The sequence below is a fragment of the Nilaparvata lugens genome, chromosome 7 (assembly GCF_014356525.2).
Source record: "Nilaparvata lugens isolate BPH chromosome 7, ASM1435652v1, whole genome shotgun sequence".
Taxonomy (NCBI): Eukaryota; Metazoa; Arthropoda; class Insecta; order Hemiptera; family Delphacidae; genus Nilaparvata; species Nilaparvata lugens.
In genome coordinates, this window is record NC_052510.1 from 49239932 (window position 1) to 49267560 (window position 27629).

Here is a 27629-nt window from a genome sequence, read left to right on the forward strand (position 1 = left end):
AAACTAAATAAGGAATATAACTAGAAGGTACATAAATGATCTGTAGATATGATAAATGAAGAAAAAAAGTTAGAAAAGATGCAAAATAATAGCGATGTGTGTGAGTGAGTCCATATGAAGATGAAGAAATATAAATAGAAGGTGAAAACGTAGAGGATAGAGACGAATATTTTTCAACAGCGACCCGACAATTAATTACGAGGAAGTCCATGATAAATCGGCTAGAGGTGAGGCGTGGAAAGAAGAAAAGAAAAGCAATATTAATAAGAAAAAGTGTGAAGAAAAAGGAGAGAAGCGTGAGAAGTTGAACGTCAGCTAATCCTCAATGCCACTGAGCCCTTGCTCACTGTTATGCTAATCATAATGCATATATCGGCTATTCATCACCTAACCATGTATTATAAGCTGGAACCTGGCCCCTCGCACCCACAAAGTGGAAGGTCTCAAATACAAACATGGTGGCCTATGGTAGCATCCGACATGCGCATTTATTTATTTCTATTCAAATGTGGATGTGTTGCTGTTGAGGAATTTCTCTGTGATTTATGGCTGGAAAGTGAGAAGATTTCTATTTATTTTTGATTCTAAACATTGAGGTTTCAGCGAAAATTTCGGTAATGTAATAGATTTCTACTACTTGAGAAAGTTGTGAAATAAAATTGAGTAATTTTGGCATAACTTCAGGTGTCGAGAGAAGATACATTCTCTTTTTGTGTAGTTGAGAAGTTGATATTGTGGTAATTATTTATATTGAATGAAAAAGACTAAGAAATTGTCTAAACTAAACTCTCAGTTTATCACAGATTGACAATGGTGTAATAACAGAACCCGGTCTTTCTAAGTATTAATAAATTTGTGGTTTTTTGACAATTTCTTAGTCTTTTTCATTCAAGATACATTCTATTGATATTTATCTACATAATTTCTATCATAGTTTGTCGGTCATACTACACTTAATTGGATAGTAGCATGACAATATTTCATTGTGATAATTATTGCCTTATCTGTGATAACATGTATCACATCATGCACGGGAAAGTAAGTCAATAAAATACATTTTTTATTGTAGTAGCTCAAGTGACTGTCAAATGCGTTTCAAACGTCAACCAACAAAATCAATTTACAGCACTTGAATCAAATCAGAGGTGCTACTGATTGTTAACTAAGAACATCAAATTTTAAATTCTGACTTGCTTTGTTATTGTATTAGTTTCTAAAGAATTGGGTAGATAGTGATTGAAATCTGGATGATATACATGATTGCTTCATGCTTTCCTCATATCATTGAGGAATATACTTATTATATATCCTAATTCTTACAGGATCTTACAGGTTTGTTAGATACAAACCAACAGGATCCACATCAGTTGTATCAGCTGTATCCTCATTCCTCAGTACAGCTGATGATGCGTTGGTAAACGTGAAACCATGGTACTGTTTTAAAGTTTTTAATAATTTTTTAGTGTAATTTGACAATATCTTCGTTTTCTTATCATATCAGTTTCATTAATCCAACTATTATTTGCCTTCATTTGAGCAATTGCGTTCAAATGTGAATTTCCGAAATTTTGAGAGATGTAAATATTATGAATTGGAATAGATAAAACTCGAATTTGAATTTTCAACGGATTTTAGCAGGACTTCCTATTCATATATTCTTCCTAGTGAACATCAGGAGGTCTTGATTTTAGCATCAGCAGGTGTACCAACAGAATTATACTATTCCATCGTATCGAAGACACTTCCTTCAGGGCAGCCACCATTACGAATTTGTTTCCTTTGCTAACCTCCAGGCCAGCCAGGCATTGTGACAATTATGCTCTCCCGCGAAAGTGAATAGTTTGAGCAGTTGAGTGCGACAGTAAATACAGTAATTTGTCGCGCAGACAACGGAAAACAGTCGCCTGCGCTCGCGAGGCTATCCAGTGGACTCACTTTAGTGAGATTCACTTTATACTGTCAGAATTCCTAATAAAATACATCAATGCTTCCCATTTAACTAATGCTGACAGTTCGGAGACTATCCTCACTGTAGTGAAATCAACTTTGAACTGTCAGCATTCCTCATAAGTAACGTCAATGCATCTAATTCAACTAATGCTGACAGTTCGGAATGAATCTCACAATAGGAGAATTATTGCAGAAAGACGTTGAAAATACGTCGGTCGATCACCACTGCCCTGCCCTGCCCTGGCTATTAAAAGTACTGTGGTTGTCGTCCGTAACGAAATGCCAATAGGGTTTGTTCGGATAGTAGAGTTTCAAAATGACGGAGTAACGTCCGCTGGAGAGTTATGCAAGTTATGTAACGCGTTTCTGGAAAAAGGTGGCAGAGCAAGGCTTGATTTTCTGAGCATCCGTGGAAACAGATAATCTGTTGTGCTGTAATCTGAGAACCTATCTCCGTACTTTGAATCTAATTGTACATTATTGTTATGTGCTAGAGTGCTGGACATTTGGATAAACGACTAAATTGACCTATTTAAAAATAATTTAGAAACAAGAAAATGTTCTGGCCTCTCTTTCTCTGTGAGATTGAGTGAACTAGTAAACACGGAGGTGTAATTTGGCTAACTAGATTCAAATCTGCGAAATAATTTGTATTTAGTTAATACTATTAATAGAAATAAAAATCTTAGTACCCTTTTTTGAATTATTTTATCACAACATGTTCCATGCCATTTTCAAGTGATTTTAAGTAAGTTAATACTTTTCAATCAACTTGAACAATAACGAACCTTCGTTTAAGAGAAATATTATATTTTTTTATTACAATGCTTGGTTAGTATTCCTCTAATAAAGAGAACCCGGGAACCTATTCAATTCCGGTCGTATTTTTAACTCTATACTGAATGGAAATGTGAAAATTAATAAAAGTAATAATTCACTCACAATATATCTAAAATTTCATAAACAGTATGATCTCTAATTATGGGTTGTCAATTACTGTATTTCCATTTGTCGTACTTTGTGCAACAACCATTAATCCCAATTGAGAAAATAATTCATTTGTTGGAAGAAATAGAAAAATTGAATATGGTACAATGTTGCTTTGGAAGCATATTATTCAAATAGAAGTAGTATTTGTATTTGGGCCAAGCTATTAGTTTTTCGTACAATAAATTATTCCTAAGAATTGATAAGCTTTGTGAAACTCATATTGCTGGTGTTATCAAATACAATATTCCAATTCTCTTTTCTATGGTTCTATGCATAGAATTAAGTGAAAAACTCTCAGTTTCCGTCGCTACAATGTTCACGACCTGAAATTACCAACATTTTCTTCAATCGACAAGTGTTTTCCACGTCCAGGAAAACTCCGTACACACAACACGAACAAAGCGGTCATTTAGGCGAGTAAAAACTACCAAACAGCGAACCTAACCTTAACCTTACTGAGTACAACAACAAACAATGCTTGAGTCTCAGTGCTGCCAACTACAGAGCGAGCGGAGCGAGTAACTATCGTCCGACGCTTTAACAAGAACTTCCGGTCTTCTGGTACTTTTTCTCTCTCTCACTTTTCTCTCTTTCAGTTTTTCTCCAAGTACGACTTTTCTTTTTTCTTCTCTGAGCAAAGCTTGGATTCGGTACCAGCGTTCAACCTGCTATGACTCAACGTCGTTATAAATGTACTTTAATTAATGCATACCTCGCGTCTTCGTGTCGAATAGCGGAAATTATTCACTGTCCATGGCTTGTTTGAACCGATAATTAACCGAACGGTGGAGGAGAGGAATACTTCTGGTCCTCCTCCTCCTCCGCCCCCTCCTACAACTACTACTACTTTCTTGAAAGGTAGTCAAAGCTGGTTATGTTAGGCATAAGCTTAGATAGAAGATCTATGGTCTAGGCATACATTGTAATAGGCATTTGGCAAGAGTAGGCCAAACTGGGCCTATTCATCATGCTTTGGCTGGTTCTACATCTTCTTCATAAACTTCTACTCCACTGCTACTTCAAAACTTTGAATTCTACTGATCAGTCACTACTGTTCCTCATACGTATTGTCTTCTCTCTCTTCCATGTTATCGTTTTCCCTATATTTTTATTATTTATTCTCTATTTTTCTCTTGATTATTCATATTTTGTTCTTTACTGAATCATTGTTAACCATATTATCAAGGGTTTTGTTTGATGTTTGATCCTAATCTGTAATTGTAATGTAAATCTTGGATTTATTCCATAAGTTTGCTCTCATCCCCAATATTTTTCGTCCGTATTCTGAGATGTTTTATATAAATCTTGGATTTCTCCACAATTTATGCTCCACTATTCCAGATTCTAATTCTCAGACTCTATTATCTATTTCTCGTGGATTTTTTCACAATTTCTGTTCCTGTATTCCAAGTTCTGTCTCTATTATCTATTTCTCTATTTTTTTCTTCTTGATTAATTTTTCATGTTAGCTATCAATTGATGTTCTATCCTATCCTCTCTCCTTCTGAAGCCCTTGCAGGATACGACGTAAGGAACTCTGAGATCAAGACTAAACCAACTAGGTCATGAGATTTTATTTCACAAAAACACTTCAATAACATTATTCATACTTCTCTCTCAATTTCTAAGATCAAACGCAAAAAATAAACAAATGTTTGCAAAAAACGCATCCTATCGCGGTCACAGCCAAGATGAAGGCGTGCATTGGGCAATGGGACAGGGGATGACGGGGGTGTAGGGGGCAGAACTGGGTACAGTATATTATTTTCTGGCGTACGTGTGTTCGTTCTGTTCCGAGACGATGTATAATCGTATGAATAGGAGGATAGCAAGAACGTTTAACTTGTTAGAAAACCAGCTCTGGCAGGCAGCTAGTGCAGTGTGTTCTTCTCACACTCTCTTCTCTCTCCCTTTCTATCTCTCTCTCTCAGCGTCCATGGCCGTGGCCGCAGCCATCTCATTATCGTTGTCCGTTAATAATTCGAAAGTATTTCGCACTTTGTTGCTTGACCGTTGGATGGCTGGTGCCTATCAATTTTCAACTTTGTACCTCAACTCGGTTCCAATCTTGATGGAGCAAGTACAGTATCCCCGAATAATTATTATATTGTATTCTAATCTTGAAGGAAACAGTGCTGTATCCGAGTAGAAGAAGGGACGAACTTGTGTGCTGAGTTGTTTTTAGTTTTGTATGAGTGTATGTGTTCAGTTCGACAGGATTTTTCAAAATAATGGAAATTCGGATAAGTCTGGTAGTATTCAAAATACATAAATTATTCAGGTGAGGCGTGGGGATCGTTTATGATGTGGTGTTTTTTTTATTAGTGGGTGATCTATTGGTTTTCTACGGAATATTGAAACGGAACTATTGTAGTTTTTGTTATTGTACCATTCTGTCTTGTGGAAACGTGTTTCTTTGAAATAAATGTTTTTAAAATTATAAAGCTTGGATGATACACTCCTGATATATGGAAACCTATAATTATTATTGACATTTTGGTTAATTTATTGCAACAATTTTTTTTTCAAATTTATAATTTTGATGGGTTATTTGTTATTCACCATTTTCCAAAGCTAGGTGCATCGAAAAAGTCACACGAAAAATTCACACAATTGGCCTATTCCTTCTCTAAGAATTCTGTAAGTTCAAATTGAATAATGAAGCTGTTCATAAAATTCATAAGTACTAGTGTTAGGAGCAGAAGACGTTCAGTAATACTGTAGTTGAAATTTTACATATTTCTTATATTGAAATATCTTCGTGACAATAACGTTCATGAAAGACTATTATGAAATGACAATAATCCAGATTCGCTATAGAAAACTTCATTATATGGATCCAATGAGACTTTTCTACATTGAGATTTCTTCAGAGCTACAGGACAGAGAGGTATATTAAAAATTAAGAACTAGAGGAACAGAAGAAACAACGATCTCATTCATGATCATGGTTTCTTCTTGGAAGTTCTACATCCATCTGAGTCACTGTTCAATTAAAATTTCATTGAGTTCAGTGTAATGATGAGGTAGCCTAAGGCTGCAAGCTGCCCCTGTCTCACGAAGTCTGTTGACTTCCATCGTCGAATTAGTAATTGTAGATGAGTGGCGTCGGAGACATGGAAAAAAGTGGCATACTATTGTCGAGCAATCGGGCATGCGACGCACGTAGCAAGGAGGCTCGTTAGAACGGTCGGTCATATTCGACTGATAAGAATAGATTTGGGCCGAGATTTTCGAGTGGCCCCGCATCTCGGATGGCCGAATAAAGGAGACCTTGAATAATACATGAGATCCACATTTAAGGACTGCTCCCGAGAAGGAGAAAGATCGGCCGATAGCCGGAAGAAGGTCAACGACAGTCTTGTCTGCTGCTGCAACAGCAGAGCCAACTCACCTAGGCAGTAGGCAGTAGGCACCTCCTAGACTCACTTCTAACAACAAAAACTGCACCTCATCTAGGAGACTGCTTCTTGCTTTGTACTGTACACTAGCCAATATAGATCATCATCATCTTATATGCAAGGATTGGGCTATTGGCTCTTTCGACTTACAAACAGCTTATTGTTTAAGTTTGAGTTTATAAATTTATATTCTGTACATATTGCCATCTATTACGTGGCAATTGATCTTCTGCCTTCTTGTTTACTATGGAATACCTGTAGGGGAAAACTCTTTGCTCTTTATTATGTTCCTTCAAGGAACAAGGTATAAACCTTCCTTCCTTCGAAGTATATATATAATCCTTGAATTCTCTTTATATGTTCCTTCCATAGAATCCAGTGCCGATATAGATTTATGTTTATTATGATGGTAGTGTTTATTTATGTTGGTATATAGGATTGAGGTAATGTGATACGGAATACATAATGAACTGGCGAAATATGGAGGAATTGATTGAAGGACTTGAAATGTTGAAATAGTCAAAATAGAGTGGAAAGTTCTAGCTGATAATAAAAGAGACAACTCCTTGTTATGGACTGTCCAATAGTTCAATGAAGCGTAATGATGTATTGAGGCAGCTGAGTATAGTGAAATTACTAGGGTATGTTGTTTTGAATGAAAATGATAAATATAATGAGTAGTGGATATTAAATAGTCAAAATAGACCTTTGAGCTCATATGATATCTCTTTACATGAACTGTCTAATGCACAGGTGTTTGATGATAAATGGAGTGAGGTAGAAATCTATCAGTAGAAATTGATGGATAATTTTAAATGATGAATTATAAGAGAATTGGGTTATTCGTTTTCTCAATGAACTTGAAAATATAATTCACCTTTCAATCCTGAAGCAGTACCAATTTCGCAAATTGGAATTGTTCATCAAGGTAACCAAACATAACAACTGGAGACAGTTGACCATTTTAAATTAGTGCAATGAGAACTGAGAACTCTCAATTACAGAAAACCCATTTTCAAGAAACGACCTGCAGTTGGTGGTACTGTACAGTATTTCCAAGAAAAATAAATTCGTTAATCTTTCCCACCGATAATTTTTATAGCTCTGGGAGTGAATTCTACAGAAATTCAGCTGACACTGATTGCTTCAGGTAATTGTGTTATGGACAATTTTTACTGTTTGTCATTTTTTAAAGCGAAGAAAGGAAGGATTTCATTTGCAGCCGGGTCGTTCACCTGGTAATGTAAACCTATTTGAGTCTTCTATTCTGTTGTCTGCGGTGATTTTACTATTTCAGATGAATACCTTTCCGCTATATATTTCCCATTTCGTCTGTACATTTTATCTTCTTTATTGCTAGCGACCTTTTGTTGTATCCAGTAACTGGTGTTATTTGTAAATTGAAAACGTTCACAATTCAATTTTCCATTTCTCAGCTTATTGCTCAACACAGCACGACTTCTATTCATTTCTAAACATTTTCTATTTTGTATTATGTAGATTGTGGTATTTACTTTATAGAATAGGCGTACTTGTGAGTTATTCTTGTCATATTTTTAAAGCGGGATTCAGTTATGTATTTTCATATTATTTACTGAACTCAGATAGCCTTGATAGAATTTGAAAAGGTTAATATTTGCTGCTAGTTGTTAATGGTTACTTTGTCTATACTAGATTGAAATATGATAATTCTTCATTCGTTTAGGCTATAAATTCAAAAACTATTTTCATTAACGTATTACATACAGAAGAAAATGAATGAATATTGGTTCAAAACGTTTTCCCTGCTTCATGAGTTGATTATCAAATGTTTGTGAGTGTGTATCTTTGATTCTGGCATGCGAGGACAGATTTGAATTTCCCATTTTTTATTTTTCTATGATTATGAGAAATTTGTCTGATTCATCTAGGATCTATATCTTCTAGAACGTGAAGTTCTTCTGATACATTTTTTATTGAGTGAATGATTCGTGATTCATAAAAAAGATATAATAACGTTTTAGAGCCGTATGAGACAAACCATCAATCCTTTATTATCTATCCAAAAAGGAATTTATAAAATTGATGATATTGTACTAGGTACAATCACCAAGTTTACTTTAAACACCTTCTTAATAGAGATCTATTTTATCATATCCTACACATTATTTAAATCAGTTTCTTAAATTCAATTTGTTCACTTCTTTACCTTATTCTGACCAATCATAATTTTTCACATCATTTCTCAAAACTAATAGCTCCAAGTATTTGCTCTCTGCAGTTTAGATTAATATTTGTTTATAAGCACGCCTAAGCTTCTCCCTAAGGCTAGGCACACACCAGTTAGTCAAGACAAGACAATACACGTTTATTTATTTATTTGTTTTTCTGTGAAATAAAAAACGTATTTTATTCTATTTTATTTATTAATGCAAACAATACTATAGTCGTAAAAGGAAAAACAGGCTATTGTCAAAAACTTCTTCAATTTCCTAGTTTTGTCTTAAATGGTCACAATACTACACATAGTTGCTTAGGAAGAAATGTCTAATTGCAACGACTTATCAGTGTGAGTTGCTTCATAAGCAACAATGTGAAGTATTGTGACTAAACGTGTGTGATAATGTCTTGTCTTGACTAACGCGTGTGCGCCTAGCCTAATATGCTTGTATTCCTGCAAAGCGCAAACAGATTGTTCTCTATGTCTAAAATTTCCTGAATAATAATGTGATATTTCCGTAAACCGATCACAACATACCGTACTATAATTATTCGGCTCAGATCAATATAAAGCAAGGATTTATTCATTTGATGAGACACATTTACTTTCAATAAATAGTACAGTAGTTAGTAGATATCCAGGACCTTCCATGGCGGATGATAGAAATTGACAAGTTTCACTTTTTGTGTAGTTGAGAAGTTGATATTGTGGTAATTATTCATATTGAATGAAAAAGACTAAGAAATTGTCAAAAAACCACTGATTTATTGATAATTAGAAAGACCGGTTTCGGTTATTACACCATTGTCAATTTCTTAGTCTTTTTCATTCAATTGACAAGTTTCATTCATGGCGGATGATAGAAAGTGTAGTTTAGAAATTTGACAAGTTTGTCTATCTCGGTTAGCAGTGGCAATAGTTCTAGTAGTGGAGGTTGACCTAGCTAAATATGCAACGGTAAAATAATAAAGGACAGAAAAAGCAGCCGAACCCAGTTAGACTTTGCTTTGAGCAGTGGCAATGTCAGAGCTGCCTTTCTAGCAGTACTAATCCTAATGGGATTTGCAACTCGGAAAAGGTTAATGTTTGCTGCTAGTTGTTAGTGGTTACTTTGTCGGATGAGGCCTTTATGTTGCCGGCATAACGCGTTATGTTCTCGCTTTGCTTAGAACACTCGATATGGAACAGAAGGAGTGCAGTTGATCCTAGAGCAACAAAGTCGGTTATGCTGAATGATTTTAGCACAGATACCAACTAGCCTATCTAGTTGTCTGTTCTTTTAGTTTGATATTGTTTTTGTATTTACAGCCTCTTTGATTATCGTTGTTTTTTGAAGAAATCCAAATCACAAAAAATTGGAAAGGTTTTCAAAAATCATAGGATTCATTTCCCTCAATATTTTAGGTTACAATTTTTGTAGAAAATGCTCTTAACGAGTACCTATCAATCAAACCTACAACCAAGCGGGTTAGGAACAAGAATAGTGTATAGATACCATCTATAATGGCTATATACCATCCTTGGGTTAGGAAGGGTACGTAAGTGTGTACTACAAAATGAGACATTGAACTATGATAATATATAATATAATGGAAGCTTATTCACGTACGGGATAGGAAATTCAAAATGAAGCATAGTCAAGTCTGAACTACTGGACTGATTAAATTGAAATTTTGCATATAGATTCTTAATTCACCGAGGATGGTTAGAGACCTACTTTCAATTCTTCAAGATTTCAGTAGGTCAAGTTTTCATTTTGTCAAGTTTTTAATTAGACCATTGCGGAGCATGGGTTACCTGCTAGTATCATGTGAATGGATGTTTTTTAGATTCTAGACAATACTTATTTTCCTATAGGCCTACTTCTACTATGATTGAATACGACATCATCACGAGTTTGTCCTAATCGAAAAAATGTTTTTATCAATTTGAAGAAGATTAATAGCTTTTTGATATGTCAGTTGGTACGTTTTTCAACTATTTCCTCAACTACCAAGGAAAAACGAAGGAGCCATTTTCCAAAAATATAGATTAGGTTACAAACAATTATTATTCAATTGAGTGTGAAATGTGAGGATCAATCCGTTTTTGAAATGACAAATTCTACGTTTTTACAACTATTTCCTCAATTACTAAGAGTGAAAACAAAGGTGTAATCTTCCAAAAACAAACATCACAGCCAATTATTCAATCAAGTTTAAATGGTTCTATTTCCAGAACCCTCTCCGTTTTTGTCCGTTGTTGATTCGTGAGAGAAAGGTGTAAGATAATTTTGTCCTCTTAAAAAGCACTCAGCAAAAGGGATGTACGTCGTCCATGTTGACAAAACGTATCGGGTGACGAATTTATGTGTCGTGATGGGTCGGTGGTCTGTCCGATGATAACGTTCTCAGGCTTTATCTATCTAGTTTGGGTCGTCAATCTTTGTTCGTTTAGAAAAAAAGGAGTTCACCGCCGAAACCTGTCTCTATCGATTGCCTTATTAATTCGGCCTCATCTAGAAAACTATCTACTCAATGGTGAGAATCAATTTAAACTGTCAGTATTCCTAATAAATAACACCAAGGGTTCCCATTTCACTAATGCTGACAATTCGAAGACTATCTACTCTGTAGTGAGATTCACTTGAAACTGTCACTATTCCCTATGAATAACATCAATGCATCACATTTAATTAATGCTGACAGGGAATTTTACTGTAGGCTAGTCAAGGGCAATGGGTTAGTGGATGTACCTTGTCCAGGTTGTATAGAGAGAGATAGGACTTTCTATCCTCTTCTATCATAATTTTTTCATAAATAGATGTGACTCATGTGAGCTTTACAACCTATTTTCATTCTTGTTATGAAATATTTTTTCTCACCCAATCTAATTCCAGTCTTTTTATTTTTATGGGAATATTTCTATTTCCACTCCAAAACTTGTAACCAGAGATCACTATTATTTTATGATATAGGCTGCAATATAGTTTATGATAAGCCTCTCCCCATCCTTCCACTGTAAATGCATGATAAAAATTCTGAACAACCTCTGTTTGTGCACTCTTCTCAATGATACTAAGTTCCTGATAATGCACCTATTTGCTATTTTCTTGTTATTTAAAATCTGTACTTGATTGACAGATCAACTTAATTCACTGTTACTGAGCTCCTTCTTGAATTTATCTTTTTTTTAGTTCTTGAGGTATCTAAAGTTGAAATATAATCTGGAAAAATATTTCTAAAATCTCTGGAAGTACCTAACCCTGATGTTCTTCTCACATATCATGTTCAGATTCTTTCTATGCTACTGTTTTATACTCAAAATCCAACCATATTTCCTGATATCTTGAAACGTCTTCCTTGTCACATTTTTGAATTGGTAGATAGAATTTCAAGTACTTGATTATATATTCCTACTTTCCCTTCTAGACCTCGAATTTATCTATCTCCTCGCCTTGAACGATATTATTTTTCTCTGTAACCTTGTTTGAAAATTTATAGTACGGCATCATTGTTATGCGTCCGCGGCCCATTATGTAACTGTCGTCCTGCTTTATTAATGGTTCTATTAACCTGAGCACGCGCATGCGCGTCTATCCTCTCTGGGATTATGGTGCGTCGTGTCTTGTGGTACAATCTACCCGGGTATAGAGTGGTACAGAGCATATCATCAGTGTGCGCCAACTGAATTTTATTATTATTTATGGCCACACCTTTGTCGTACGTTAATGTTAATTCCTTAAGTTACGGTCTCTGTGTTGAAAGGAGTCGCGACTAGACGCAAAGCAGGACGGCAGCAGAAATAGTGACGCGCCCATCTTGGAAGTAGTGACACTCACAGAGAAAAAGAGACAGAAAGTGTGTGAGTGAGAGAGAATAGGAACACCTATAGTCCTGTAATACTATTCTGATGACCTATACGCACTATTGTCAAGGTTTTGGTTGGCAGCCAGCTTGTATGGGTGGAAAATATTGTTACTGAAACCCCCACACATGGCTGCAGTATCTGGGGGATTTTTCAGTCGCCGTGAGAAAGGGTAGAAATGAGAAAATTTATTCAGTTTTCAAGAGGTGTGGCGGCATCATTATATGATAAATTCTATTGAAATGATTAGGTGTCTGTGTAGTGTGATTTACCAAAGTTACGTTTGGGGGATAGGGACCTGGTAATTTCGAAGTACCTGTAAATTATTACTGACTACTAAATGTTACTGAATAGTCCAGTAAAGAGGAGTTTCGAAAGTCTCTCAGTTTTGTTCAGAAGGAAAAAACAAACTGCCCATGCTGAACAACTAGGATACATTTTTTGAGACATGAATTTCAAAAATATCTACAGATAGAAATTACTGAGATATTTCAATTATTCAAATGCTAATCAATTAATTATTATTATTATTATTATTATTATTATTATTATTATTATTATTATTATTATTATTATTATTATTATTATTATTATTATTATTATTATTATTATTATTATTATTATTATTATTATTATTATTATTATTATTATTATTATTATTATTATTATTATTATTATTATTATTATTATTATTATTATTATTATTATTATTATTATTATTATTATTATTATTATTATTATTATTATTATTATTATTATTATTATTATTATTATTATTATTATTATTATTATTATTATTATTATTATTATTATTATTATTATTATTATTATTATTATTATTATTATTATTATTATTATTATTATTATTATTATTATTATTATTATTATTATTATTATTATTATTATTATTATTATTATTATTATTATTATTATTATTATTATTATTATTATTATTATTATTATTATTCTGGAAGTACCTAACCCTGATGTTCTTCTCACATATCATGTTCAGATTCTTTCTATGCTACTGTTTTATACTCAAAATCCAACCATATTTCCTGATATCTTGAAACGTCTTCCTTGTAACATTTTTGAATTGGTAGATAGAATTTCAAGTACTTGATTATATTTTCCTACTTCTTCAAAAATCTATCCTCTGTCCTTTCGCTTGATTTCAATTTTGTCTTCATCCAAAATTCTATCTTCAAAATTTTTCCCTCTACCATCTACAAAATACGTTTATTTTCCTACTTTTCAAAATTTCACCCTTTGTTCTTTCTTCTTTTACTTGATTTCAATTTAGTGTTCATCCAAAACTTTCAGCCTCATACTTGTTCAGTTTCATTGCGTATTATCATCAGTTTTTTTCTCTGTCTTTATCATTGATGTTCAAGCCACCTTTCTTCTCTCTCACTGTCTTACTGCCAAACATCTCTCACAAAGTATATCAATAATCTTCCCACTTTCCCTTCTAGACCTCGAATTTATCTATCTCCTCGCCTTGAACGATATTATTTTTCTCTGTAACCTTGTTTGAAAATTTATAGTACGGCATCATTGTTATGCGTCCGCGGCCCATTATGTAACTGTCGTCCTGCTTTATTAATGGTTCTATTAACCTGAGCACGCGCATGCGCGTCTATCCTCTCTGGGATTATGGTGCGTCGTGTCTTGTGGTACAATCTACCCGGGTATAGAGTGGTACAGAGCATATCATCAGTGTGCGCCAACTGAATTTTATTATTATTTATGGCCACACCTTTGTCGTACGTTAATGTTAATTCCTTAAGTTACGGTCTCTGTGTTGAAAGGAGTCGCGACTAGACGCAAAGCAGGACGGCAGCAGAAATAGTGACGCGCCCATCTTGGAAGTAGTGACACTCACAGAGAAAAAGAGACAGAAAGTGTGTGAGTGAGAGAGAATAGGAACACCTATAGTCCTGTAATACTATTCTGATGACCTATACGCACTATTGTTAAGGTTTTGGTTGGCAGCCAGCTTGTATGGGTGGAAAATATTGTTACTGAAACCCCCACACATGGCTGCGATATGGCCCAGATACTGGGGGATTTTTCAGTCGCCGTGAGAAAGGGTAGAAATGAGAAAATTTATTCAGTTTTCAAGAGGTGTGGCGGCATCATTATATGATAAATTCTATTGAAATGATTAGGTGTCTGTGTAGTGTGATTTACCAAAGTTACGTTTGGGGGATAGGGACCTGGTAATTTCGAAGTACCTGTAAATTATTACTGACTACTAAATGTTACTGAATAGTCCAGTAAAGAGGAGTTTCGAAAGTCTCTCAGTTTTGTTCAGAAGGAAAAAACAAACTGCCCATGCTGAACAACTAGGATACATTTTTTGAGACATGAATTTCAAAAATATCTACAGATAGAAATTACTGAGATATTTCAATTATTCAAATGCTAATCAATTAATTATTATTATTATTATTATTAAACGAAAATCCAAATTAAATTCACCCCGAAGACTTCTGCTACTGCAAATATTGACAATATTTGATTACTACAGATTGCCACAAATATTGTCAATATTTGCAGTAGCAAAAGTCTTCGGGGTGAATTTAATTTGGATTTTCGTTTAATAATAATTATCAAAAATATCTATTCTCTTCTGAATGTTGAAAATAATTACCAATAACAAGCATCAAAATATTGACTAATATATTCTTCAAAGTGAAGTACCAATTTGATTGTATGATATGAGATGTTGTGGTACAAATGTATCTAATCAAAAATATCAAAAATATCTATTCTCTTCTGAATGTTGAAAATAATTATTACCAATAACAAGTATCAAAATATTGACTAATATATTCTTCAAAGTGAAGTACCAATTTGATTGTATGATATGAGATGTTGTGGTACAAATGTTTAAATATCATTTGTACTCAAACTTGAACAGGTCCCTGTCCTTTTAAAAATGTTTATGACTTCTGATATTTTATTTCACATTATATGACGTTGTAATGTCGATGTTTTGTGTAATTTGAATAACCATTATTTGAATATTCATGTTCCGATAAAAACAAGATCTGAGACTCAAACTAAAATTCAATGTCTGTTCTCATTTTTTGGGAAACTAAAATATACAGGATTGATATTACAGTATTTTTAATGGGGTATTTCCATGATCAGTTTATCAAATGAAGAAGTTTATTCGTTCTGACGCTTACTATTCTAATACTCAAGGCCATTGTGCTATCACAAATACATTATTTTCAAAAATTCGACTGAGTCATTGTCAATATTGTAGAACCGTTCCATAATTAAATAAAAACACAAATATGTTGTCTAATTCTACACTGTTTTATTTGGTACACGACCATGGTTTCGTGACCACACCGTTCACATTTTCAAGTTGACATTATTTTTACAAGGCATACAACTGCCATTCAAACTTCGACTAAATTGCTTTGGAAAAACTACAATTTTGTATGCTATCTTATCTGCTGTGGTAAGTGGTAGGATTTTAATTTTTTTTAATAAATTCCTCCAAATATAAAAAATCTTGGAAATATTGAATTTTTTTTTGAAGCAATGAATTTTATTTGCTTTGTCTATTTGTGAAGTAAAGGTATATGTATTTATTTATCTTTTATTTGAACTGAAAAAATTCAAATGTATTTGTAATTATTGGAATTACTGTAACCTAGTTTGAATTAAAGTCAGATTCATCTACTTTTGCTCCAGGAAATTTCAACTCATGAGTATGTTGTGGATGCCTGGTCACATTATGATCTCAAAGTGAATGCATCAACTAATTGCTGAGCAACAATCATGGAGAGATAGCTCTATTTTGGTCAGGGTAATGATATAATTATTTAGATTTTTATCGGTGAGCTAGTTACAGTTATTCAGTTGCGATAGGCTACTCTAATGTCTGCTATGCATGCGATTTGGTTTGTTGAAAGTTACTGTCATAACAAGTGATATAGACATTAATGAGACAAGGCATGTTATAGTAATAGGTTCAACCTATTTTTATCATGGGTCCTGGCTTTAGATCTTGGTTCGATTAGGCAATATTTCTTCTTGTTTTCTATTTCTGCTCTACCTCTTTAGATGAACGCTTATATCATGTTCTGCATTGCAAGAATTAGGGTATTCTATAATAAAGGCTTCTTTCATGATTTTATACCTATTCTAGTTTGATTAAAATTCTGTTCAAAACCGTTTCTAACCCTGAAACATCTTTCTCCAAACTTTTTCTCGATTCGATTTTTAATCGCCAATATTTTTATTCTGAAATGACTACTTTGTGTAGATCCATAATACATTTCTGATTTAGAATATACTTCTTCAAGGTTTTATGGAATTGTTTATTCTTGAAATAAGATTATCATTTTTTTAATAATAGTCTACACTGTATTCTTTGCCATCAGAAGTGCTGCTTGAATTGGATTTCACTGTTTGTAATATAATATATATGAAAGTCATGAATACGATGATAACTGATTTTTTTTTGATCGTTGAAGTTTTTGGTAATATTCTACGTTTTTGTAGACTTTATAATTTCCATAATAATCCATTTAGTATTTGACCAGAAATTTTTCCCCACCCAATCGAAGTATTAAGGGTCATCAGATCATGAGTCAAATTAGTCTTATGATTGATTCTAGCAAACAAATTGAAAATTAACAGAGAATGAACTGAGTTGGAATCTCAAAACTTTGTGATTCAGCTATCTATCATTCTAACTCATGTCTAGGCCTATTCCTAATTCTTCAAAATGAGCGGTTGAGATTGATTTATTTCAATTTTTAAATGAGTGTATATTCCCGGTTAAAAATCATTTTCTTTGGTTTTGTATCCACGAATTTCCATGTTTTTCTAACTGTTCCCATGATGAAACAGCAAACGTTTCATCATGTCACAAAACTTTGACTTTGAGATGATGCCACAGTTATGGGACTGATTACAAGTTTCGATGATTCATCATAAGACTCCGAGTATAAATAATAATTATTCGTTGTCCTGAGTTCAATAGATAGATAATCTATCTGAAATAGTATAAAGCATGCAAATTCCAAGCACCAATAATACTAATAAAACACATGCACTTATGATACTAAAATCCTTGGTTCTAAAAGGTTCATCCTTGATTTTTGCAAATAAAAATGTATGATCGATCCTTCTTTGTGATGAAATGTACTAGTGAGATGATAAGTATCTTGGAACTTTCATCTCAAAATATCGTTAAGTGTGATGTACTTCTTGAAGTATCTCATTATAAATCAATCTAAAGAACTTGTGTAGAGATTCTTCCTCATTTTTGACATGTGGTTCTTCTTATTGAGGACCTTCTATGAATGAATGACTTGTGTAACAATTTGTCACTTTATCACTCGCATAATGATACCAGAAACAAATTACTTTGCAGTTATTATTCAAATGAGTATCATTGATCTAATTTCTAGTAAAATTAAGCTTAGTGGAAAAGCATTGAAAAATTGTTTCAAAGTCATTATTCCTCTTGAACGCAACTTTTGTAATGAATCCAGTTGAGAATTTCAGTGGTGGGTATAGATGTAATTAAAAACAAGTTGTGTAAATTTCAATATGGGGTTTATTTTTTCATTTTTCCCACAGTAAATTGATTTTCAATATATAATTCTATTCATATTTATATAATATATTCAATTTTAACATCTAGTGTTCAAAATACATCACTAACTTACATAAATATCACACTTTTAAAGGGGGTCTCAGTCATTGCGAGCATTGTCTTCTAAAATCCCTAATCAAACGATTTAAATAATACATTCTGACTTCTCATCAACTGAAAAAATAATAAATAACAATTGGCAAATAATAACAAACATAGGGACCCTAATATTGCTGGCAGTATTAATCAATTGAATGTTTGATCTTAATTAATTAAAAAAATACCGGTGCTTTTCATATTGTTGCTGTTAATAGATATCATTTCTCCTATAAAAAAGGACAGAAATTGAAATTGATTCAGTATAGACGTAGTGTTTAACTTTAGGCTTGAATATCAATTACTCACATACACTTGAAAATGATTGGTTCTCAGTAGCCTAAATCAAGAAACTCTATTCTGTCATTTTTAGCTTTTTCATTATTCTAAAATTGTTACTTTATTTATCTTAGCAGAGTAGCAGAACATAGGAAAGCTGAAATGAATAATTTATATTATTTATCATTGCCACCGGTTATCTATTTACCATTATCAAAAGCACCGGTATTTTTTTATTTCTCTATTTTACTAATGCTCTTCGAATACTTAATTTGTTTCAAATTGAAATATATATTTTTAAAAGGAATGTAAAATCAATCTCAAGATGAAATTTACAGGTATTTCTCTAGCACCAAGGGATTAAAAGTTATTTTTGCCATGAAATGAAATTTAAAACAAACAAAATTTACAAAACACGTTATTAGTTTACATTATTCAAAACAAGCTATCTATTTTCATTTTTATGACTCAAATATAAATAATTCACGTTTCAAAAACAAAGTCTCGAATCGAACAAAAATATTATGATACAATATTTACAAATTTCGCGGGATAAGCTAGCTATTTATATATTTATAGTATTTTTGCATCGCGTTTCCGAAATACGATTAAATTATTTATGTACATTATGTATAAAATTTGTTTCTACTTACATATTTATACTTTTAACACAGGTTATCATCACCGTTTGCACATAATCCAATATTGACAAGGCACTGCACAGGACTGTTGTTTTTACAACATATTTACAACTTTTACATCACTTTGATTCACTTAAGCACTAAAGAACAACAACAATTTTCACTAGATGTGGATGGCCATACTCCTGGCGGTGTTGGTCTGCTGTTGTTGGGATGGCGGCTGCTGCTGTTGTTGCTGCAGTTGTTGTTGCATCTGGATGATGTGGTTGTGGTGGTTGCGGTTATGGTGCCTGTGCATGTGATGGTGATGATGATGATGGTGCTGGTTGTTCCTGGGCCTCTGGTTGTTGGGCACGTCGGGAAGCGCGAACTTGAGCTTCTCCCAGAAGAGCTTGTCGCCCCACTGCAGGTAGGTGTTTGTCTTCAGGTACAGTCTTATGTCGGGGTCGAGGTCTTTGTGGGGCACCTCACCCAATAGGATGACTATCAACCTTTTCCGCCTATCTCGCAGCACCTGGTGGTGGGCCGACTTGAACTCGAACCGACACCACTCCGACTTGATGAAGTTCTCGGACAGCACCATGATGGTGCGTCGCGACGACTCCACCGCTTGGGCTATGGTGTCTGCCAGGAATCCCCCCATCGGGAACTCCCTGTAATGCAGACACAACTTGTAGGGCGGGTCGCCGTTCTCCAGCACTGGAGCCAACTCCTCAGCGACGAACGCCTCGTCTTTTGCACTGTAGCTGACAAATGCATCGAACAACTTGTCCCTGTCGTCCATCTCTATCTCACTCGTCCTGTAGAACAGTCGCACACCGAACCTCGAGTGCAACCAGACACGCATCTCTTGTCTATACGCAAACACAACAAACGTCACAACTATGATAACAAAGAACACAGCCAGTGTTGCCACAACTAAAGGTATATAGTCTTGTATTTCCTGTCTTTGTATTATTGTGGTAGCTGTTCTGTTATCATTCTCACTTGTCTCAATGAAATTACTGATATTGTAACTGATACAAGATGTGACATTGTCCTTAATCACATTGAAACCACTCTCCTCAGTGTCATCACTCGAATTATGGCACCGAACTGTCGCACCGTCTATCACAAAGTGGGCCGTATACAGTAAATAGTCTCTGAATCGTTCCACATATTCACACTGACACGACCACGGATTCCTGATAGTCCAATTTGTGTGAGTGTAGTTGGTAGTTGCCACACTGCAAACGATGAGATGCGGTTGTTTTCAAGTCTCAACACTCTCAGCTGAGTCAAACTGACAAATGTTGTGTTGTGAACATTTGTGATTCGATTGCTCTGCAGATACAACTCTCTCAAACTCTCCAAACCTTCAAACTCATAGCCTTTCAGTTCAGTAATTTTATTGTCTTCTAATCTAAGCATTTCTAACTCTCTCAATCCGTTAAATGTTCTGTTGTGAATCACTTCAATATTAGAGTTGTTTAGGAATAGAACTTGTAACTTCTTCCTACCAATAAAACTGTGACTTCCAACTGTTTTAATGTTGTTGCCATCCAGATATAGTTGTGTGGAGTCCATTGGGATTCTTTCAGGAAGTCTATCCACATAACCTGATCTTGAACAGTCGACCACGTTCGCTGACCAGGACAGGTCATGATAGCATGTACAGTTGCTGGGACAAGTCATCTCACAATCACAAGCATCAAAATCACAACAGTGGCAGAACGGAAAACAGTTCGAATCGTATTGGCACAGAAATTGATCCGGAGTTGCTTCATGTAGTAAAACAAACGATTTCACTCGGTTGTAGAGGAGTTTACAAACAACAGTATCCAAGTCCATCAGTCTGGGTGTTTTTCTTTCGTCATCCACTTTATACTGTTGTAACCACTGCATTGTACAATCACATTGGAAAGGATTGTTGCCTATGTAGAACTCAGGTATTTCTTTGTCATGAGGAATGGTGGATATTCGTAAGGAGTTTTGGGTTAGACTTTTTATTTGATTGCCTTGTAGTTCAACGCGAGTGAGGTTAGGTTTTTTGAAGAATGTGTAGGATTGCACTTTGGATATGATATTGTTTGAAAGGTTCAGGATTTCAACACTGTCTGGAATTGCACTGCCTGTTATTTCTGCTAGTTTATTGTGACTGGCATCAAACATTGTCAGATGCAGCTGGCTCTCAATCTCAAAGTAATTTCCAAGTTCAGCTATTTGATTCCCATGTATATCTAACCACAGAAGTCCTGTTGGTATTTGAGCGTAATCAAACCACTGTAACAAGTTTTCAGAAATGTTCAACCACACTAGATTCGGGAGTTTTCCAAACAGTCCATTGATTTCAGTCAAATAGTTTCCATCCAATCTTATAGCTAACAAGTTTTTATTATTATCAAAGCATCCGGTTTCGATTTTCTGTATTTTATTACTAGACAAGTTCAAAATTTTCAATGAAGTCATTTTATCAAAAACACCTTTTGTAATATTTCCTATGTTGTTCTCAGTCAAACGTAATCCAACCAGCTCTTGCATTGTTGTGAATGAATTGTTGAACAGTTCAGTTATCAGATTGTCACCCAAGTCTAATGTTTTCAACTGTGGGATATCTGATAGTACAGCTGGTATGTCGTACAATTTGTTTCCATTCAAGTGAAAATCTTGTAGTCCGGATGAATTTTTCAGTGCTTCAGGGTCAATGTACTCGATTTTATTGTTATCTACAGATAAAACACTTAGTCCAAGTAGTCCACTGAACGTGTTGCTGTCTATTCTAGTGAGTTTGTTTTTAGAGAGGATGAGGGTGTGAAGATTGTTGAGTGATAGGAACGTGTTTTCAGCTATGCTCTCGATGTTGTTGTCCTCTAGCCGGAGGATTTGGAGGCTGTAGAGGTCTCTGAAGGTGGAGGGTTCGAGGCGGGTGATGCGGTTGCCGGAGAGGCTGAGGACGACGAGACGCAGGAGGCCGGCGAATGTGGCGGCGTTGACCCACTCGTCAGTGAGCTCGTTGTCACTCAGGTCGAGCACCAGCAGTTGGTTGAGGTCGTTGAATAGACCCGGTGCCAGCACGTTGATAGAGTTGTTCTGCAAGTGCAGCTCTTTCACGTCTCTCGCGTCCGAGAACAGCTCGGGAGGTAGGGTCACCAGTTTGTTGTCAGCTAGGTTGAGGGTGATGAGGGACGACAGGCCGTCCAGTGCATGGTCGGCTATGAAGGAAATGGCATTGCCTTGTAGGTTCAGTTCACGGAGTCGGGATAGTTTTGAAAGGACGGCAGAAGGAAGGGAATCTATACTGTTGTTGGATAAGTCTAAAGTTCTTAGATTGACACCACATCTCGGATGTGCATCTGATGCACCACCGAATTTGAAGTTCTCGAGATCGCGTATCCGGTTACGGGTGAGGTTGAGGAACTCGACATTGTGCAGAGGACAGAATATGCCCTCGGGTAGACTCCATATATTGTTGAGGCCGAGGTCGAGGCGTTCGAGGAGGTTGAGTTCTTCGTCGAAAGCGTCGGCGTCGATCTCGAGCGTCATGGCCGACCAATCTGTGTTGTGCGTGCGCAGGGTGAGGTTGCGCAGTTGTCGCAGCCCGCGGAACGCACCCGCGGTCAGATTGGCCACCTTACAGAACTCTATTGACAGATCGCGCAGGTCGGTCAGCGTGTGAAAGCTGCCCGGTGCAAGCGAACTTTGGAAGTAGAACATGTCGGCACACTCAATGCGTAGCCGAACAGTGTACTGGGATTGGATGACACTGAAGTTGGTGTTTTCGATTTCTGAGTTGATGGTTCGCAGCCGACAGACGAGAGCCACCTCCTGGTCGGCGAGCTCGCCCTCGGCGGACAACTCCCTCTCGCGGCCATCGGCGGTCGCCGCCAGCCACCGGCACTCGTCGGGCGCCTGGTAGCGAAGCGCCGCACTGCTCAGCGACGCCGCACTCTGCACCAGCACAAGCACCACCACTAATAGCACACTCGGGACCGGCATACTGCTCTAAGCACACTACACGCCACAGACACACATCGCATCGCTATCGCACCGCGTTAAGACGGAGGCGCGCACTACTAACTCTGACAACATTCGACTGGATGAAACGTACACATGTGCTCAGTGCGAGCTCTTCTCACCGACTGAAGTGGTCGACTGGAAGTGCCTGGGAGCGCAGCGGCCTTGCTGGCTGGCTTCCCCCTCCACTCAGCCACTCGCCGGAAGGTCACGACATCTGGCAGCCGTTCTTCCACTCAAGACTCCCACCACTACACACTACACACTGCACAATCCTCAACTGCATCCTCAACTCACCTGAGTCCTCATCCTCAGCTTGTGGTGCTCGGTGCTCGCTCCAAAAAGGGGCGTCCCCTGGAACCTGTTCCCCGAATTTATTCTGTGTTTGGCTCCTCTTTAATTCCACAACCGGGTTTGACCATTAATTACGCGCCGATTGATGGAGCGCTCCTTGCTCCTACCTCTTCCATTCCTTTTTAACTTGTTCTTCTTTCTCTCGTCCTTAATTTATGGAAATGAAACGAGCTCGCTGACTGAAACCCGGCAGACGAGCCTCGTTATTGATTGTTTTTCTATTGGTTTTTGCGGCTCGTTTCTTACCATGATGAATATCGCCTTAAAATTCCCGCTTGTACTGGTCGGTCGCTATAACTTGCCCAACGTCTGAATAAAATAGCGATTCGTCACCAGCATAACGACACTGTTGCCGATTTCTGCATGTTTTCAACTTTTTTTAGAAATAGACTAATAAATAAAAATGGCCTGGTCGAAGTAAATTGATCTCGACGTGATTCGATATTGCTTTCGTGATGATTTTAATTCTCTTACAAAAAGTTATCTTCTTTTTTATTTTCTTTGTAACGTGATCCAGAGATTGTATTTATAATGTTAATTAACATTCTACTGCATTTTCTGACAAGTTTATTAACATTAATTTATAATATAAGATTATTCCAAGATAGTTTACTAAGAGCAATCCGAGAAAAAATATTTAAAAATGAAGAAAAGAGCCAATTATGAGTATCGAATATTTAAATTTATTACAAATTCAAGAATGGTATAATTAATTTTATTAATTACCAATAAAATAAAATAGATTATATATAATTTATTCTTATAATTAGTTTTACTTCATATAAATTTTTTTAAACCAAATAATGTAAATTTTTCATACTGTGTTGGTATCTTTCAATTGGAGTAAAATTGGAACCTGTTTTATCTGGAGACAAAGTCATTCTTCTTTGGCTATTTCAGTACTGTAGGCCTAATGCAATAAAATAATTGATTTAAAATTTTCTATCTCCTCTGAAACGTTTAAGACTATAAGTTGACCTCTCACTTTCATTACGTCTGTTTGTTGGTGTATAATTCACACTATTTTGGATCTATTTGATTTTATTGAAAAATGTAATAAACTAATCTTTGTGAAATTCTGACATAAATGCTTTGATTTTTACTTCTCTATCAGCTTGTATGTAGAGAAATTTTCTTCTATATTATTTGAATCCAGTAAAGTAATCAATAACTGAAATAATTCTATCCAAAACTTGTTGGAAGAATATCGTTCCTGATCGCGCGTTCAAGTCACCAAACCTCAGTTTTCTCTCTCACTTCAATATTATAATTTTAGAAACTTTTCTATTCTACTCAGTTCTCATCTTAGTCAATGAAAAAATATTATAAGAATCAATTACTGATAACTGCAGTTAATATCTATTTGTCTTTTCTGATTAATTCCTTCACTTGACTCCGACAAAGCTGTCTGATAGATTTCAATTCAGAATTACAATTATTATTCTCAATTGTTATAATTTACTTGGAACTTCACTATTATACTGCAGTTCGTAATGTGGCCCAATACATCAACACAATTATAATAATGTAGAACTATAGTATCAACACATCAACAGAGCATCGCGTGCATTTTACGACTAGTATCGAACGATTGAATGTTTGTTGTACTAGACACTGAACTGTGTGGTCTCTTTTGAGAGTCATAGTTATGGAGGAGAATCAAGTGTGTAAAGAGAAAGAGGAGAATATGATGATGATGATGGGGGGAGTAGGAGAAGTGCATGTTATAAACCGTGTGAGCACTGGCCAAATAATAATGCATAGAGCTTCATTGAATAATTCATATCAGAATGTGCAAAACGGTTATGTTGTCACGAAGCCATTCTTCTTCTAATAAGATCTTAATTCTGGCCTTTGTTTATGACCACTGAGCCACTGAAGGTCTGCAACTTACCACGCACCTCTTAGGCCTATGCAGCATAAATGTTGCTGTTTTACAATGCAAAGTGATGGTCTAGCTGGTTACACTTATTCCTTCCTCCCTATACCTCTGAATTGGTTATCGTTCTCCAGGGTATATTGACAATCCAATGTACAGTTGTATTATCTACATTTGTGGAGACAACTTTACTTCTGATGTTGGTAATTTTAATGCTTCATCCGAAAGTGGTCTCGTTGTTTTAATGGTTGTGGCATAATCTAGTATTTCGAATCATTACAAATATCCACCTCCGTTTTACTAGAAACTATCCACCTAGTAAATTTGCTAGTTAGAGAAACTATACCTAAGTTATTTACATGAAAATTGAAAAAACAATGTGCCCTTATTCCAACTTTATTTTGTTTCTGAAATAGGGAATAAAATAAAGTTGAAGAAAGGTTACTTTGATCTTTCAATTTTCATGTAAATATGAATAGCCCTTACCAAGAAAGTGAATATTATTGTTTGATTAGATCCTCGAGATTCGGACTCATTTTTACACTTTTTTTACACTAATATTCACACTTTTTTCCTACACTACCACAATATTATTGTCACTTGATGATATATTTCGTATAATAGGTATCACCTACTTGATAATGTATTTTGAAAAAAAATTCTTTTCTACAGATTTAATAATAATTATTAATCTCTTTTCTGTTCACAGGTACTGTATCTCGATGTGTTTTCAACATCATCATTTTAGAGGTACAGTGATATATATTTCTTGTCTAAATTTCCTGTAGACTGTAGATCATGTAGATACTGCTTGTCTTCAAGTGAAGAACAAATAATTGTTTGTGATAATAGAAACGCAGATTCCAGTTATAGTGATAACAAGTAATTTCTTGTAGGATCGGAAAATTGTTTCCTATTCGATTGAGCGAATTTAGAATCTTGAGCAAATAATGTTCATTTCAAACCATATTGCACCTGTGCTTAATTTGTGAATTTTGAGGTGCCGGAACTCTGGCTGGCCCGATTACCAGGGGGTATGGAATACCCCCCAGTGGAAGGGGGTCCGGGGGAAAAATTCACTAAATTTAGCCTTAAACCCAGTTTCAAGTATGTTTTCAATTATTTTAATTTTCAATTAAGTTTAACATGAAACAAATACAGATTTGATCAAATTAAATGGTAAAAGATGATACTTTAAATTGCCAGAACCTTAAGCTGTAACTACGTTCCGTTCGCCACGGGAGATACCGGAACGCCGTTCCGGTGAGTTCCGGCACAAATTAAGCTCTCTGATAGTAGTCGGATATTAATCAGACATGAAAAATGTAAATATACTCTTTATAAGGGAGTTTAAGAATTGAAAAATCTCTTCAACACTCAACCATGCACCCTTCAATAAAACCATATTTCAACACATGGCTGGAAATATACTGAGCCTGAGTATATTTCAGAAATAAGATAAACCCAATAATACTATCACGTCACCATTATAGGCTACTCTTCTGATAGGTATTTTATAACAGGAAGTATGCCTGAGACTAAGTCTATTTCAAGTGTAGAACACATAATAACACCATTATGCTATGACCCTCCTGATTGATATTTGAAATAATTGAGATGATTCAGACTGTAACTGTAGAATGATAGAAACAAGATGCAGATGCAAATCGGCTAGAATGTGGTTGGTATGAGGAAGAGTCCTGCATCACTAAACGTTGCTTGAATAGAGGCCGCAAGAGTGCTTAATTTATAAAGTGAGGCGAGTCCGGTGACAGGGACTTATGGCGCAGTTTGAAACGCAAGTCCATTACCGACAATGCTTTGGTCCGATACAGATGAGAACGTCAAAAAGACGCATGGCCGTCTGCATTTACAAAGCTTTACCGCCGATTCGAACTATTTCAGACCAATCTCTGGCGTCTGCAGACGGTGTGCAGAGCAGAACGCAAACTGTAACAGGATTATTCTCCTGTTTCACAAGTAGAAATGCGTGTATTCAGATAGTTGGATTTCCTTGGATTACTCTCATTTTTGAAGTGGGATTATTCAAGAAATGACCACTTTATAACTGAGAATTATTAGAAAATTTCTGGAAACTATATGAAATTATCCGATTCTCATGAGCAAAATGAGTGTATCAAGGACCCTGTTTCATGATAAAATCCTAGCTATTAGTTTAAAACTTTTCTAATAACAAGCTCTCTACTGGTATTTTCAGTTTAGTTTATATTTAATCATGTAACAGGTCTGGTAGTCTGTGGTTCACTCTTCAATATCAATAAACTTATTTCTGAAGAAGGGAAACCGGACACTAAGGTTATAGTGGGCACAATACTTTAAATTTACACTTATCACTTCGGAATAAAGTTCA

The 27629-nt window shown here is 35.5% G+C and overlaps 1 protein-coding gene across 1 annotated transcript; it reads right to left on the reverse strand.

Annotated features, from left to right (window-relative positions):
- Window positions 1-17959: 17959 nt before the first annotated feature.
- Window positions 17960-23137, reverse strand: LOC111064393 (toll-like receptor Tollo). Its single transcript, XM_039433019.1, is given in 2 exon segments — window positions 17960-20217; window positions 20220-23137. Coding segments are annotated over 2 exon segments (3810 nt in total). The 5' UTR covers window positions 23008-23137; the 3' UTR covers window positions 17960-19195.
- Window positions 23138-27629: the final 4492 nt, after the last annotated feature.